Source organism: Dendrobium catenatum, unplaced genomic scaffold (assembly GCF_001605985.2).
Source record: "Dendrobium catenatum unplaced genomic scaffold, ASM160598v2 original_scaffold_183010, whole genome shotgun sequence".
NCBI lineage: Eukaryota > Viridiplantae > Streptophyta > Magnoliopsida > Asparagales > Orchidaceae > Dendrobium > Dendrobium catenatum.
Genome location: NW_021501429.1, coordinates 120,448 through 138,686, shown reverse-complemented (window position 1 = coordinate 138,686; position 18,239 = coordinate 120,448). Strand labels below are relative to the sequence as shown.

The 18,239-nt window shown below is 35.6% G+C and overlaps 1 protein-coding gene across 4 annotated transcripts in view; it reads left to right on the top strand.

Annotated features, from left to right (window-relative positions):
- LOC110109290 (calmodulin-binding transcription activator CBT-like) overlaps positions 1–18,239 on the top strand; it is a 142,168-nt gene that overhangs the window by 116,567 nt on the left and 7,362 nt on the right. For all 4 annotated transcript variants that reach the window (XM_028692354.1, XM_020840285.2, XM_028692355.1 and 1 more), the window contains one exon: positions 8,872–9,587. In XM_028692354.1, the coding sequence (XP_028548187.1) occupies positions 8,872–9,587 (716 nt within the window). The remainder of the gene's footprint in view (positions 1–8,871; positions 9,588–18,239) is intronic.

Here is an 18,239-nt window from a genome sequence, read left to right as displayed (position 1 = left end):
TTTTATGTTGACTGCAATCGTCATCTTGGCAACATTTTCCACACTCTTGACAGAACCCAGACAGGTAGACCACTTATAATTTTCACATTGTCACGACCCGGCCCGGCAAGCCCGTTGATAACGGGGCGGGAACAGTCGGTCGTACGGAAGAGCATATAAAACATAATCAAATTCATTATAATTTTAACATCAGTACATAAATGTCATCCAACATTAAATGAAAGAGCCACTAAAAGACATCAAACTGAAATGTTCCAAACTGTTCTTCTCACACAACTGTTAAAACTTTTAATTAATCAATTACATAAACTCCATATTACTGATCAAACACAAGTACATACTCAAACTTAAACTCACAAACTACACAGAAATAAACTCAAAGACTCAAACTGAAATCATAACAAGGAACCTTTCCTCCTGAGGTCCCCTATGACGATACGTGTATGGTCGTCGTGCAGCCATCACTTATCTCCTGAAAAATATTTCCAAAAGTATAATGAGCTTACTCGTTCAGCAGGTAATTCATAACTCAGTTAATTTCATAAGATGCATATAACAAAAACATTTATAATTGAAATCATTTCATATCATTTGCAAATAAAAAATATTTGAATTTCCATTCTTACTTTCCTTTTTTCCTTCTTTAACATTTCATTATTTTCATTCTTTCCTTTCACCTTTTTCATATGCAATGCAAATGCAAAAATGCTTATGCTAAATGTATACACCCGTCCCGGAAGTACCATTATTCGTACTGATCAGGTACACAGTCAAATTTTGGTCATTTCATTTACCATTTTGCTCCGAATAACCCCATTACCATTACTATTTTGACACTTCCGTATAAATATGCACATGAAATTGCTTTTAAATCTTTAAATTATGCTCAAATATCTTTCATAAACTTCATATATTCCATGTTTAGTTTTTTTTTTCATATGCTTTATATGCTTTCTAAAATAATGCATGAAATGAAAACATTAAATTTCGGGGTATTCTTTAAATCATAGATATAAAACATTTGACAGTAAATAAAGCATTTTGACAGTAAAATAAATGCATAAAATCTCTTTTTAAGCATAAATAAATTTTGCACTTATAAACTTAAATGAGGTATGAATACCTACCTCAAACCAAGTATGGTACGTCGCTTCGACACAATTCTTCCACCTTACCCTTTAATGATCACAACCTAAGAAAGTTTATAAAATAAACGTGTCACATAAATTCAATCTTCATTAAGGCTTAAGGCTAATTCTAAGTCTAATTGCTAAACCCATCATTTTCCCTTAATAAATCCCTACGACACTTAATAATTGTTTAATTAAATAAACCTTAATTTTCGGATTTAATTAAATCCCAATTTTTATAAAATCATAAATCTTATATTTTATTAAAATATTGCTCTAAAATTAATCCTTAACATATTTTTATAATTATAAATTGAATTTTCGGATTTAACTAATTTTGGAAATTATAAAAAGCAAATTTTCATCAAAAATCCAATTTCTTGCTTTAAAAGCATTCCTAATATCCTTAGGAATAATTTTTGTAAAAACATCACTAAGGAATTAAAGTTTTCGTCAAAACCCTAACATTTAAATCTCCAAAAATTCCTCAATTCACTTCTTTTTCATTGCTAAAATAATCCTCTAAACATTTCTTAAAGATTTCATAAAGATATTTTAGGAGAAAAACATTTTTTTTTAGGAAAAACCCTAGAATTCCTTTTCCAAAAATCTAAAGATTGAGAAAGTTTCGTTCTAAAATAATCGTACATGAGTGTTCCTCTCGTAGTCCTCTTCGATTTGAACTAAATTTCTCGCCGGAAAATCGTCGCCGGAGAGCCCTCACGGAACCCGTTCGTCCATGCCTTGTCCGCCCCTTTTCTTCCGTTCGGTTCATTTCGTGCGAGAGAAATGAGAAGGGGAGGGGTTCGGGTAGAGGAAATAAGGGAGAAAGGGTTTGCTAAAATACCAAACTACCCTCACTTAAGTAAATTCGTCATATAAAACGGTTAGGGGTAAAATTGTCATTATGAAACTTCGATTAATTTTTATTCTTAAAATAGACAAAATTAGGTATGGGTTATATATATCAAAATGATCAGAATTTCGCAAGGAAATTTCTAAAATTATTTCTGTTGAATTCCGTTAACGTTGAAAATTTTATTTAAATATCGTCGCGGCGCTTTAAAAGGCGTGCGACGACCTATTACGTCTTTATCGGGTTTAACACGCATTTCATGGCTTAAAAATTATCAGTTGCCCTCCTAGTTGACATTTAGCAGCCCTTTCTGGAGCCCTCACATAGATGATGAGTAATGACCTAACTTCTCTTCTTTGCCACACTGCATTAGCCAATTAACAGCTACTTAGCACTTTCTGCTGAACTTCCATCATCTCGTGACCATCTCCCACTGCTACCTCCACAGCAGCAAGTGTTGGGCATGCCTCTATCTTCTGCTTGTTTAGTAGCAAAGGGAGGTGGAGGAGCTTAGGAAGAAATAATTAAGCCTTTCTTGACTCAACCTCTGTTTAAAATTGCGCAATGAGAGGCGCGCCTTTGCGCAATTCCTCCCAAAAACGCCTCATAACCTACGCAATTCTGGGCTTTCAAGAGGCGTACGCCTCACTGGAGCTGAGGCGCGCTTCAGAGGCGCAATTGCGCAACTCCTTGTGAGGCGTACGCCTCTCTGGGTAGGGTCCACTCACTTAAAATGAGCTCTTTTTCTCTCCTTTCACCCGTATCCTTCAGCACACCCGACGTTTCTCCCTCCCGCACGCTCCAGGTCGCGACTCCGAGTTCCCGCACGCCGTCGGCCTTGCTTCCCGCCGCTCCTCCCGCCGGCGCCGCCTCTCTCCGGCGAAGTGGAAACTTCCGGCCACCCTCTAGGAGTACTCCACATTGGATTTTAGGTATTTTTATTAAGTTTAGGGATATATTTTGCAAGTTTAAGAGAAATTAGGGTTAATTTTTTTTATCTTTTTTAGTGTTTTTGATTTTTTTGCTTTAGGAGACAGGTATAGAGCGTAAAGGAAAGGTGGATGGAGAGTACGCATTGCGGAGGGACCCTTGCTTGGAAGTAGTAGTGTACAACCCCGTTGACATTGCCGACGGAGGAAGAAGAGCTATGATTATATTTGAAATGATAATATTTTTCCGCGAAAAAGTTGGTGAAGGGATTGTGTGATTACCCGTGATGAAGGAACAATCTATTCAAGCTCGCTTACAAAAATGTAGGCACCCTGTGTCAAAAGTGGTCCGTTACAATGTGAAGGAAATAAGTGCTTACAAGGAAGAAAAAACCACTGCTAAACACTTGACAATATGAGCAATTTGATGAAAGGTCGAGCATGGTGTTATTTTGGAAGCGAGAGTGGAAAGGGCTCTTCCTCCACTATACAAAGTAGAGGTTCACGGGTCCTATGGATCCAGTATATGGACTTACTCCAGGAGTGGATAGAAGGAGAAGCCAGAGATGATGGCCCTGCACTTAAAGTACTAGAGAGGGTCGGCGACAGGTTTGGCATGGACATTGGGTAGGTTTTTTTTTTGAGAATGGCAATACCATTTAATGTGCTTAACATCGCCTGCACTCTCAGTATGTTGCGGTGCATTGTAGATTGTATTGGAGTATGGTTTGATGGCACCTTCCATTATAGGAGTTTACTAAACATGTTTTATAAAGAGAGAGCTGCAGAACACAGAGCGGAGCATTACAGGGATTAAAGGCACATAGGATTTGAATCTACTAAACTCCTCCTGACATGCATGTAATACAATGAAAAAAATAAGGACAGGTATAAGAACAACAAAGTTTTTTTTGTGCAACCTATTTTAACAAAATAACACAAAGCCAAAAATACAAAGTCAAAAACAACAAAATAAAATTGCAAACAAATGCAAACAAACATACCGAAAATTAAAATACAAACACCTAATAATTTCTCCCCTTTTACAACCAATAAAAAGTGCAAGAAAGAAATAGACTGAGAAATGTAAGTAATTATATGGAAATTCATTTTGAAAATAACTAAAATGTATGCAATGGTTTATAAGGTTGATTATGCCAATCCCTAAAACTAATGACATTAGAATCATAGAAGTTCATAGTTAGAATTAAGAGTGAACATGATATAACATTTGTAAGGGTAAGAAAAGAATATAGTCAAAAACTGATTCAATTAGACATTTGAATATAAAAAACTCATTATAAGGAGATGCCATAAAAATTCTATATTCCCAAAAGTTCAATTAGAAATTAAACATGAACATTAAGATCAATTTGAATAAAGATTGAAAAAGAATTTGGATATAAAGAACCAGACATTAACCACATTGTATGCGCCTTGCTATCCTTTTTCAATTTATTAATTAAACCATCCTGGGCCTATGTCAATTCTTCGACGCGACAAAATAGCAATACCTATAAACATTGTATTATTTCGTGTTTAATGTGGGCATGGATTTTTATTATGTGTTTAAAATTCTTTGGGACATAATTTTATTGCATCTACTTTCTTATTTTCCACTATTGCTATTATTTTCCTGCTAAAACCCTTAATTTTTCATTTACGCAATTCTGTGTTCGTGAGGCTTACGCCTCAGACCGCCTCGAGGCTTACGCCTCGCCTCACGGACGAAAACCGCCTCGAAGCGCAGTTACGCAATTTTAAATCTTGGACTCAACTACCTCTTTGTGTCTTGTAGTACCATGCATCTCTATAAACATCCTCTGTTAGTTTACAGAATTTTTGCCTCTTGAGTACCACAGCCAACTGAGAGAGAACTGCGAGGTGGAGAGAAAACACCCTAAGCAATGAGCTCCTAGTATAACTCATTTGCTATCTGCATACTAGAAAGAAGGAAAGCCTTCTCACTGAGTTTGCACCTTGTATTTTCTCCCATTTTGCTTCTAATCTCACACTTATATTGATCCCAACATCTCAAAATATCTCATTAAAACATACATAAATTTAAGGCATTATTCTTGTGTTAATACTATTTAATCTCATAGGATCTGTTGCATTGCTGCACTTCCAAGTAAATTGCAATATGGTGGTGCCTCATACATTTTTTGGGGAACTCTCTCTGCAAATTTGTCCTAACTGTCTCAACATGAGGATATGGCTTATGTAAGCCCATCTGCAGGTTAAATTCGTTGAGTTTGAAGCCAACCCAAACTGAATATCGACATAATTGTAATTGTAACCATATGAATAGGACAAAGCCATTTTGCCTGCATGTTTATTGATCCGACCCAATTTTTATTTGTCATTTCAAAACCAAGTTGGGGTGGAACCTACCAGATCATTCAAATTTTTCAATTTGCATAACGGCTAAACTTAGCTGTTGGTTTGGATGCATTGGCACCTATCCTATTATCATAGTCCAAGCAAGGACCCGCTTTTAATTTTATATGCAGTTTGTTTTTTGGTCAAATAGATTTAATGCTGGAAGATTGGCTTTAGCAAGCCAAAGAAAGAAAAACACAAATATTTGTTAGTAAATGTAGAAAAATGGTAAGATACTTGAAATTGAGGGGGAACTGCGTTTTTGTGTTCATATTGATACATGTACTTCTTTTATTAATCATAAATCTTGTAGACTTTAATCTCGGTGTCTCTGGCACCAGTCATCCAAGATCACTGCCTTAAAAGCTCCATTAACCACCCAGTACGGGCACTAAATCATTACAAGGAACAAACTTGTGCAGATGCAAGTTATTATTTATGTTTCATATATATTTTTTTCTTAGAGTAGTAAAAATTCCTCACTCATTCAAATAAAATATCCAAAGTGGAATCTGGGTTGCTTTTCTCATCATTAGAGGATCCATTTATTTCATCATTTTTTTTTTTTCTGTAAGGCTATGGCTCTATACCATTCATTTGGATGAGTTACAGGCCCCAGGTTCCTTTACGCTTGCTGCCATGCTCTGTACTGTAACTAGCAGGTGAGCAACAAGGGTTCTATCCACATCTCCGTAAGAACATAAAAATAGCTAGTGCCTTGAACTACTGGAGTCTTAGTTTGGTCTATTGTAACTACAATCATCTTTAGTGAAGAACTTGAGCTCATCAAACCTATCTGTGGAGATGCATAGAGTATTCATTCACTCAAATTGTCGCAAATGGCTGACTTTCATGTACTGTAGTCTTGAATCTGTTACATTACCCTTTTCTTTTTACTCTTCAATGCAGGGAATCCTTTCTTTTATGAAACTTGAAATCTACTGAGAGCTCCTTTTGTGGAAAATAGAGAAGACATGCATATATTAGAATGAACTAAATCCAATGGAGCAATAAAAGAAGAAAAACTTTTATTAAGAGGCGATGCAGGATTTTTTTTATTTGTAGCAACTATAGTTAGAAATATCAGAAATTTGTGAATTTTCAAATGATCTTATAGAAATATAATATATAAATGATAGGACATTATATTATCCAAATGAGAATGTCATAAATAAAAACTAGGTGAAGCACTTAAACGAGCCAAGGGCATAAGAGAGCCATTAACAAGCATAATATACTAGATTTGCTGGGGACAGAGAAAAAACACTAAGAATTAGGGGACGTGGAGAAGCTTTAGAGTCTGACTTGAATAAGGGGAGATATATTTGAAAAACTTGGTTTGACAAGCCAGAAGCAGACTTAACACATGGTTTGTGTGACAATGAATTTTTGGAATTGACAAGCGAAAAAATTTGCCATGGGATGACTGATAAATTATAATGAATGATCGCTATTAGTAGTCATGATGAGCAAAATAATAGAAGCACACGCATGAAAGGCAAGATGCAAATACAAAAATCAAAACAAAATAAAAGAAAATACTCGTCAAAATTGTACAGTTAACAGAAAAAAATGGATCCGCAAAACTCATGTATGATATTGAACATCTATGATGCACCGACACGGACACGACACGGACACGGGACACGGCATTTTTTAAAAATATAGGACACGGGTGCGGCGTGGACACGGCATAATAATTTTTTAATATGATATATAGAAATTAAGACGACATTATATTAAAAATGACAATGAATAATAAATCAATTTCATGATAACTTGTTTATCTTATAACATAAAAATGTTTAGTACAAAATATCAGTACAACCACAAAAATATAAGCAAAAAACTATTTAGTACAACATGAAGGTCCAACTACTCAATAGAGGGAATGATAGAATTAGGTTCAGATGTTGATTTTTGATCAACAATATCATCATCATTGAATATCATTGCTTCCAACTCTGGTTCATCTAGAGAAAGATTTGCAACCTCCAATAATCTCATATCATTAAGGCACTCGAACCCATCTCCAGTAACATCCCACATCTTATTATCACATGTCATATAAAGTGAGGTTTTCCTTGATAGAAGACGAAGATTATATTCCTCCTAAATCATAGCTAGAAAGAAGGAAAGTCTTCTCACTGAGTGTGCACCTTGTATTTTTTTCCCATTTTGCTTCTAATCTCACACTTATCTCGATCCCAACATCTCAAAATATCTCATTAAAACATACATAAATTTAAGGCATTATTCTTGGTGTTAATACTATTTAATCTCATAGGATCTGTCGCATTGCTGTACTTCCAAGTAAATTGCAATATGGTTGTGCCTCATACATTTTTTGGGGAACTCTCTCTACAAATTTTGACCTAACTGTCTCAACATGAGGATATGGCTTATGTAAGCTCATCTGCAGGTGAAATTCGTTGAGTTTGAAGCCAACCCCAAACTGAATATCATATAATTGTAATTATATGAATAGGACAAAGCCATTTTGCCTGCATATTTATTGATCCGACCCAATTTTTATTTGTCATATCAAAACCGAGTTGGGGTGGAACCTACCAGATCATACAGATTTTTCAATTTACATAACGGCTAAACTTAGCTGTTGGTTTGGATGCATTTGCACGTATCCTATTATCATAGTCCAATCAAGTACCCGATTTTAATTTTATATGCAATTTGTTTTTTGGTCAAATAGATTTAATGTTGGAAGATTGGCTTTAGCAAGCCAAAGAAAAACACAAATATTTGTTAGTAAATGTAAAAAAATGGTAAGATACTTGAAATTGAGGGGGAACTGCGTTTTTGTGTTCATATTGATACTTGTATCTTCTTTTATTAATCACAAATCTTGTAGACTTTAATCTCCGTGTCTCTGGCACCAGTCAACCAATATCACTGCCTTAAAAGCTCAATTAACCACCCACTACGGAAACTAAATCATTACAAGGAACAAATTTGTGCAGATGCAAGTTATTATTTATGTTTCATTTTTTTTTCTTAGAGTTGTAAAAATTCCTCACTCATTCAAATAAAATATCCAAATTGGAATCTGGGTTGTTTTTCTCATCATTAGAGGATCCATTCATTTCATCAAAAAAAAATTTTTTTTTTTTTCTGTAAGGCTATGGCTCTAAACCATTCATTTGGATGAGTTAGAGGCCCCGGGTTCCTTTACGCTTGCTGCCATGCTCTGTACTGTAACTAGCAGGTGAGCAACAAGGGTTCTATCTACATCTCCGTAAGAACTTAAAAAATAGCTAGTGCCTTGAACTACTGGAGTCTTAGTTAGGTCTATTGTAACTACAATCATCTTTAGTGAAGAACGTGAGCTCATCAAACCTATCTGTGGAGATGCATAGAGTATTCACTCACTCATTCAAATTAATATTCATGCTCCATATATAATATGGTTTTCATCTGTTCTTATTTTATTTTTTCCGTTCCATGTTTTAATGGAATTCATTTTTAACTATGAAATACGCATGAATATTAATTTTGTATTTCGTTGTTTATTGTATGGAGAATTTAGCAATTCTTAACTGAAACAAGCAAAATGCAGGTCGTGGTGATTGGAAACTTTGCTGCATCGCACAAGCATCTTGAAAGTTCAAGCATCTATTGTGTCTTTGGTGAATTATGTGTTGGCATGCAAATGGTCCAATCTGGAGTTTATCGATGTATTGCATTGCCACAAATGCCGGGAAAAGTTGATGCTTTCTTAAGTTTGGATGGTCAAACTCCTATTAGCCAGGTTATTACATTTCATTATCGCCATGTCCCTGCAGTGCAGTTGAATGATGGAGTTACTTCAAAGGATGCAAATGGAGAAGAGAAATTTAGGGATGTGATGGCACAAAAAAGGCTGGCTCATCTTCTCTTCTCTACAAGCGATAGCATGCCCCTTTTTTCCAGCAAAATGCTTCCTAAAGCTATAAAGGAAGCACAAAGAGTTGCACAGATTACCTCACCTTATATTGAAAATGATTGGAAGGAGTTGCTCAAATTAGACTGTAAGAATGAGATTACATTTTATCAAGCTTGTGAAGATTTGCTTGAGTTGGTCTTTAAAAACAAATTGCAGGAGTGGTTAATGAAAAAAATTGCTGAAGGATGTAAAATAACTACTCGGGACAGTCAAGGTCAAGGTGTGATCCATTTATGCACTATTTTGGATTACACTTGGGCTGTAAGTCTTTATTCATTGTCAGGCTTTTCCTTGGATTTTCGGGATGCTTATGGTTGGACAGCATTGCACTGGGCTGCACATCTTGGGAGGTACATTTTCTTTAATCTTGAAAAAGAAACTGTCATGAATCTGTTTTGGAGTTTTACTCTTGACATTAATACATAGCAATATCTGAATAGCTTCTCAAGGAAATCTTGCTAGGCACATTTTTAGTTTGTGGAACTTAAATGCTTCGCTAAAGGTGCTTTGGGCTTGGTAGCTGGCTCAGCTGGGGTCTGGTTTAGGTTGCGTTTTTAATAAATCTTAGGTTGCATAATTTATCAGTGATGTGGGTGACACGCTCGTTAAATTACAGATATTGCGCACAAATGGCTTTATCCATACAATTTTGGGCTTTGATAGAACAATCTAAGAAACCTTTACTAGTTACATTTTAGGACAGTGAGCTAACTCCAATGGATCCTTAAGCCCATTTAGGTGTGCATTTAATGAAGACATGGTAATTGTTTTTTTGAGCTTCGTATGCATAGGGATCAAACACTATTATTGAATCAATGTAACACTAAATATTGCTCAATTCAAATTATTAGTTCATAACAAAATATTTAACTTGCATCACTTAATCTTTTTACAAGGCATCCATTTTGTAATGTATTAATCAAAAAATTGATCTGCATGATTTGTGGTTTGAAGTTAATGCTTTCTTTTATATGCTATCTTTATTGATGTACATAACAACAACAACATCAAGCCTTTATCACACTACATGGGGTCGGCTACATGAATCTTTTTTCTCCATTGTGTCCTATTAAAAGTCAAATTCTCGTTTAAATATAATAAAGAAAGGTCATTCCTAATATTTTCTAACCAAGTCTTTTTAGGTCTACCCCTATCTTTCTTTATTGATGTACATAACGAAAATTTTAAATTTCAGTTTTCTTGAAGTTTAATAATCAAGAAAAGTAACTTCTTGCCTAGTTCCCTGTCATCATTTTTCCAATTAAATGATATTAATAATCCTCTTCATCATCCATATTGGTGCTGCAATTCAGTAATGGGGAAAGGGCCCAAATATGCTGAGAAGCTTGATTTAACTAGTGTGGTATTTGATTATCACTGGAATTTTTATTCTAGTCTTTAAAGAAACTACTATTGCCCTGTTGACTAAAGAAAAAAACAAAAAAGATAAGAGAAGAAATTCAAACAAATAATTCCATTCACAAAGCAACCGACATGTAGGGTGCGTTTGGGACAACGTTGCTACTGCTGTGCTATATAAAAAGCATTGTAATACTCGTTTGGGCCAATCACGTCAGAGGCAGTTACGAAAATTTCTGCTTCCCCACGCTGCTTTGTCCGACCATACCCTATCGGCCACGGTCCCGCTGCTTTCCGCGGTACCGAAGCTAGAAAATTACGTAAATGCTAATGCAAGAGTGCGATCAGAATAGAAGCTACTTTTTCGCCGGCGACGATGTCTTCTCCCTTCTCTCCTTTTTCGGCGCCATCAACCTCCCCTACAGTGCCTTTCACTTCCTCTCCCACCTTTCCTCGTCATCCTGTCTCAACCAAAATTCAACCAAACTCCTCATCTCCGCTTCCTCCGCCGTTCACAGTGCCGTCTCCGGCGACTAGTTTCGAGGTGGTGATTGTGGTGGGGGGAACAGGCTACCTGGGAAGAAGAATAGTGAAGGCAAGCATAGCCGAAGGACACCCAACCTTCGTGCTGAATCGACCGGAGATCGGACTCGATATAGAGAAGGTTCAGATGCTTCTGTCTTTCAAACAGAAGGGTGCTCGGCTTGTTGAAGGATCTTTCAACGATCACCGGAGCCTCGTCGACGCCGTCATGCAGGTCGACGTCATCATATGCGCTATCTCTGGCGTGCATTTTAGGAGCCATGAAATCCTCCAGCTCAAGCTTGTTAAGGCCATCAAAGAGGCTGGTAACATCAAGGTGATGATGATCAGCTCATTCTCTCAGTCCAATTTATTTAGTATTTAAATTATTATAAAAATTTTGATTTTTTTTTAGCTAGAGCCTGATGCGGTGGCCGGCGGCGGTGGGAGAGACGGATGAGTCGTCGTGGTGCCAGCGGGAGGGCGGTGGCGGTGGGTGATCGGACACCGTGATAACTGATAAGTGCTTTTTACTATTTTTAAGGAATTATTTATTTATTTAGAATTGTTAATTGATTATCATATACATTTAAAAAAAAATTAAAATTGAAAAAGTTATATATTTCATCTAAATATATATAAGGGTATGAAGGTAATTAGTTCTCATGCTGCAGCAGCACAGCAGCTTTACAGTTATACTATCCAAACAAAATATAATGATTTCTATAAAGTAACTTCAGGAAGAAACTTTCTGTACAATAATTTCACAACCTGCTTTACCGACAGCTGCAGCCGTCCCAAACGCACCCGTATTCTATGTCCCGGTCCCACCACCGGCAGTTAGTCGCCAAAGGAGACGATGCTTCACTCACAAAACTCCCGCTCGATTGTTCGCTCGATAAAAAGGGAGAAAGAAGCGAGGAAAAAAGAAAGGAAAACTGACGCTCGTTCTTCGTGGTTGTTCGGTTTCGTTGCTTTGCAGAAGGCAAAGAGATCGCACAAGACGCTCCTTTAGCTTCCCCCTTGCTGTTCAACTTTGGCTCCTTCACTGCTGTCCGACCTCGTCACTTCGCAGGAGGAGAGGTTGCGCGTGACGCTCGTAGGAGCAACGAAACCGAGCGTGAGTTTTCTCATTTACGCAATTCTGTGTTCGTGAGGCTTACGCCTCAGACCGCCTCGAGGCTTACGCCTCGCCTCACAGACGAAAACCGCCTCGAGGCTTAATTACGCAATTTTAAACCTTGATTCAAGTTGCTAAAATTTTGCATGCTTCAAAAAGACATGTAGCCTCCGACATATATTTTGACATGACGTGTTTGACATACCTCTGACACGTGTTAGACGTGCAGAAGATCTGTCCGATTAAAAATATATTTAAAATGAAATAGATATATGTTTTAAATATTTTATATTTTTTAAAAATATATATAATTTCTCGTATTTCAATTTTATTTATTAAAAAATAGAAACTAAATTTTTTATTATCTCTCCGTAGCACCAAATCAAGCGCCTGCACTCAATATCCCATTTCAACAACAACAACAAGCTTTTATTCCGCTACGTGGGGTCGACTACATGAATCCTTTTTCTCCATTATGTCCTGTTAAGAGTCAAATTCTCATTTAAATTAAAAAAAATGTCATTTCTTATATTTTCTAAGAAAGTCTTTTTAGGAAGAAGGCCGCTTTATGTGACCATCTAAGGCGACGCTCTCTAATATTATCTTCCACTGGAGCTACTTCAACCTTTTTAGATATATGCTCGTTTTGTATCCTATCTTTTAGAGTAAAGCCACTCATCACCTGAGCATCCTCATCTCTGCAACACTTAACTTAGTATTATGCTTCTCTTTTAATGGCCAACATTTTGCACCATAAACTATTGTAGCTCTCACTTCTATCTTATAGAATTTTTCCTTAAGTTTGAGAGGGACTTTTCTATCACACAACAAACCCGATGCATTTCTTCACTTCAATCATCTAACTTGAATTCTACTAATAATATCCCCATCCATTTCACCATCACTCTGAACAATAGACTCAAGATATCTAAAATGAATGCTCTTATTAATGACTTGATCCCAAAGTCACAATAACCCAACTAGATCTATTAATACTAAAATTATATTCCATATATTCAGTTTTAGATCTACTCAACAAAAGCCTTTAGACTCTAAGGTTGACCTCCATAATTCAAGTTTACCTTTAACCCCCTCTCTATTCTTATCAAGAAGAAGAATATCATCAGTGAAAATCATTCACCAGGTTACAGCCTCTTGCAAATGTCTAGTGAGAACATCCATGACTAAAGCAAAAAAGATTTGGGCTTAAGGCCGATCCTTAATATAAATAAACTAAAATAGGAAAATACTTGGTCAAACCACCTTGTGTTTAAACACCAATAGCTGCTCCTGCATACATATCCTTAATGACTTGAATGTAAGCAATATTAATCCCTTATGTAGTACTCTTCATAGTACTTCTTTGGAACTTTATCATATGCTTTCTCTAATTCAATAAAAATCATGTGTAGATCCTACTTATTCTCTATATACTTCTCCATCAAATCTCTCAATAAATGTATAGCTTCCATATATCTTTTGCCCTCTTTTGTATCTAATATATTATATAAATCATTAAAAGCTAAATTTTTTTCTACATATTGGTTTCTTATACTCTTTATGAGCCTCTTTATATCTTTCTCAATTATCAAGGTTTTACAGTTAAACTAATTTTTATAATAAATCTTTTTATTATTTATTTTTTCCTGTACATTTTGATTCCACCAACAACTAATTTTACTATTACTAGTTTTTCCCTTTGTTACTCGAAGCATATCTTTTACAATATTTTTGATATCAAAAGCTATTTTTTCCCACAAAATTAATATCCTCATGCACAGACATAATCTTAAGATCTTGAATCTTACTCAAAAAAATAATTTTGTTAATATTTTCTTTAAATGCCTCCATCTAATTCTAGAGCAACGATTTACTTGATTTTTTTTTTCTGCCGCTTATTTAAACAATATTACCTCTTTCATAGCTTGGAATATATTTGTTGTCACACCAAAGTCCTATAGTTTTGCAATTTTAAGAAGAAAATACTTTTTCATTAAGCTACATATATCGATAATGCTTATCAAATTGTAGCTTCATTTGATTTTGTGTTTGCTAGAGGTTTTGTTGATTTTCATACTGCCTTATCAGTAGTTCATTGATAGCATTGATGGTTTATTGTCCCACATATGGATGGATGCTTGGAAGGAGTCTTTCTATAAAGGGCCTAAAATGGAGTGTTGTTGATGAAAATATTTTAGGAAGTCTTAGAGAATTTTCCTTCAGGAAAATTATACATATGACTGGATACCCTTCACATAACATCGTAACTGCATGATCCTTTGTTGGTCTCCTGCATTTGCCCATCCATTTTTTGACGAAGTGCAGTGCTATATTGGATCTTGGTCCATAACGCTTTGAATATTTATTACTAGAAATTGCTCATGAACTATCACGACCCGACCCGAATACTGGAATTAACGAGACAAGAACAAACAGTCGGACGGTTATAACATTTCTTATAAATTTAAAATTATTTATCATCTATATTCTAAAAAAAAATTTAAAAGGCGAAATCGGGAATCGAGGCATTTTGGCTAAGCGAGGCGAGGAGTAAAAATAAAGTAATTTAAAATTATGAATAATGACAAAAAATAATAAAATATTATGTCAAATGTGAATTTGATGATTTATTCTAAGATAATATTAATATATTGCTGGAAAAGAATATTTAAAATAAACTCACTTAAAAATAAAACATCTCTTTAGGATCAAGACCCAATGCAGCCCATCATCACTTTGATTGTCTTCAAAAAAAATTTCATAATTAATGTCAAAGTCATCCTCATACTCTTTTTCATCTATAATATTTTTTCTTTTATCCCCTATATTAGTTAATATTTCATTAACTCTAGAATGAAACAATAATATCATAAAAAATAATTCATTATATTTAAAAATACTTTTGAATTTTTTTTAAACTCCAATCTTACTTTGTTTCTTTCTTTTATATACATGAGTAGTTGCTTCATTGTCTTCATTGACATGAGTTTCTCCTTCTGTTTCAACTTCAGAAACATCAACATTCTTAGGAGTAACCCATTCATCATCAGGTTGTAAATCATCAATGAAGGATCAATTTTATTATCAATGCTTCCTTACTTCTGTAATTTGAGACGTTTATCTTTCAGTTTTTTATTAAAAATAACATAAACTAGTTTGTTCATTCGATCTGTCGACAATCGATTTCTTCTCTTAGAATGAATTTGATTGAAGATGCTCCAATTATGCTCACATGTAGAAGCCGAACATGTTAGGCTAAGAACTTTAACTGCAAAAGCTTTCAATTCAGGAACATCATATCCAAATTGACTCCACCACCGTTCTACATGAAAATAAATGATATTTTATGAATATTGATTGAAGTAGAAGACTTGAACATAAATATCAAAATTAAAATTCTAAATATACAAATCATAAACATACCATGAGATCGTGTTTTGTAGCTTGCTTGTGCTGCTCTAAATCCAAACATTCCCTTCTTCAAATGAAATTCCTTAAGTTGATCATTCACTTTGAGATAGTCTTCTTCAGAAATAAGTCTGTCCATACATGCATACAAACTAGTTTTCACCTCTTTATCAACATGAAAGTTTTTATCATAATGAAATTGAGGGTTTAAATAGTATGCAGCAGCATGTAAGTGTTTGTGTAATTGACGATCTCACTTTTCATCTATAATATCACATATTTCTTTGTAGGCACTTTCTTGACCTCCCAAATCTTTTGCAATATTTTCTTTATTCTTATTCATTGCTTCATAAATAAATCCCATAGTCGGGACCCTCTCACCATCTACCATTCTAAGCACCTTAACTAATGGTGTTGTTGTCTTCAAAGCATAATTTGTACTGCGTCAAAATGAATCATTTTTCATAATAATTTTTTTACCTGTTTTGCTTCATGTTTTTTTGTCCATGAACTTTTATCTCATTCTTCATAAGCAAACATAGCTTCCAAAGGTTGCCTTAACTCTTTGAATCTCTACAATGTTAAATATGTAGTAGCAAATCTCGTAATAGCAAGTCTAATACTTTTCTTGTCATTGAATTTTCTCATCAAATTAAGTACCCAAGAATGATTGTATATGAAATTACTAATGAATTTGACCTTCAATAGGGCTGATTTATGCTAAGGCAACTATCCCAACCTCTCAAGCATTAAATCAATGCAATGTGCAGCACAAGGAGTCCAATAAAGGTGAGGCATTTTCTCCATTAACATTTTCCCTGCAGCTTTATATGCACCTGCATTATCAGTAACAACTTGTACTACTAAAGCATCACCCACTTCCTCAACAACTTCATACAATATTTCAAATAATAATTGTGCATCCTTTACAAAACTTGAAGCATCCACTGATTTTAGAAAAACTACTTCATATGTATTATTGACCAAGAAATTAATAATACTTTTATGTCGAATAGCTTACCAACCATCTGACATTGTGACTCCTGTCTCAATCCAAGTCTTCTTAACATCATCCACCATTTTTGAAGTTGTCTTGACCTCCTCATTCAGCATGTAAGTCCTCAGTTCATACATGCTTGGAAGTTGTAGTCCTCTTCCATAGCTTACAACATATCGTAATATATTGATCCATGACGGACTCCTAACAACATTAAATGGAATCCCATTTTCATAGATGAATCTGGCGATATCCAAACAAACTCTGTTTCTGAGTTCTTTTCTAGTAGTAGGAGGCTGAAGATCATGAGTGTTTATGTTATCCTCATCATCAATACTGAGCGGTACCGACATGTACCTAGCGGTACCGAGAGCATCGAGCATGTACATAGCGATACCTAGCAGTACCGAGCATGTACTGAGCGGACGAATGAAGGAAAGCCGAATCATGAGTTATTCAAGCTTTCGTTACTGTACATCAAAGTCAAGGCCCACAACAAATGCTCACCTGCTCTTTCGACCTAACCGAGGCCTGAACGTTTCCTGCACTCACAACTTCGGCTTCGTTTCCTGCTTTCGAAACCGTTATTGCTTTCGGCTTTGTTTCTTGCGTCGTGTGTCGTATCCTTCCGACTTCGTCTCCTGCACTCACGGCTTCGTCTCCTTCCCTCACGGCTTCGTATATTTTCTTCACGACTTCGCCTCCAGTTCGCCTTTCAATTCTCATAGGAAGCCCTAATCCTATACGCGAACACGAATCAGCTGCGTCGTATTTATATATATACCTAAAGAAAAAATTTTGAGGCGATGCCTCGTATTGCCTCGAGGCATTACGCTCTGATGCGCACGCCTCGTGCAAAAAAAATCGTAGGATTCGCTGGATGGTTTGAGGCGTAAGCCCCGATACGCATGACTTCCGCCTGGACTTGAGGCGCGACTCAATGCGAACGCCTCATCCGCTTTTTTAATGGTTGATTCTAAATGAACCTGAAGAGCAACTAACATAAATTTCCATCAAACTATTAATGCAATTTTCACTATTTAACATTTACATAAACCATATATTACATGCTTTTATTTGAACGTCGTCTTCTGTGGAGGAATTTTTCTCTTTCAGTTATTTTCATTTATCAGGAAACTTATCTGAAAATGGTTAGTTTAATGGAGTGAGTTTACAACTTAAACTTATATATATATATATATATATATATATAGGAGTGGAACTTGCGTAGAGAAGAAGAGGTTAGAAGCCAAGACAAAATAGAGAGGAGGAAAGGGGGTGAAACAAGCTCTCAAGCTTTTCCAAGAGAAGAAACCATCAGGTTTTTAATAGAGACTTTGCTAAGATTTTCAACAACCTTTCCATCCTCAAAACATCTCGAATTTATAGGCAAAAGAAAGAAGTTAAACAGTCACAACACCTCCAACCAAAACCAATTAGGTTTGGGGAAATGAAAGGCCAAAAGACACTACAATAGCCCCCATAAACTGCACAGAAAACAGAGAGAAAAAGCCACGGGAAGTCCGGCCAGCATGCCACGGGAAAGCAGGTACAGAGGGACCCGAGGAGCCAACACAGGAAACGGGGCGGGGATTC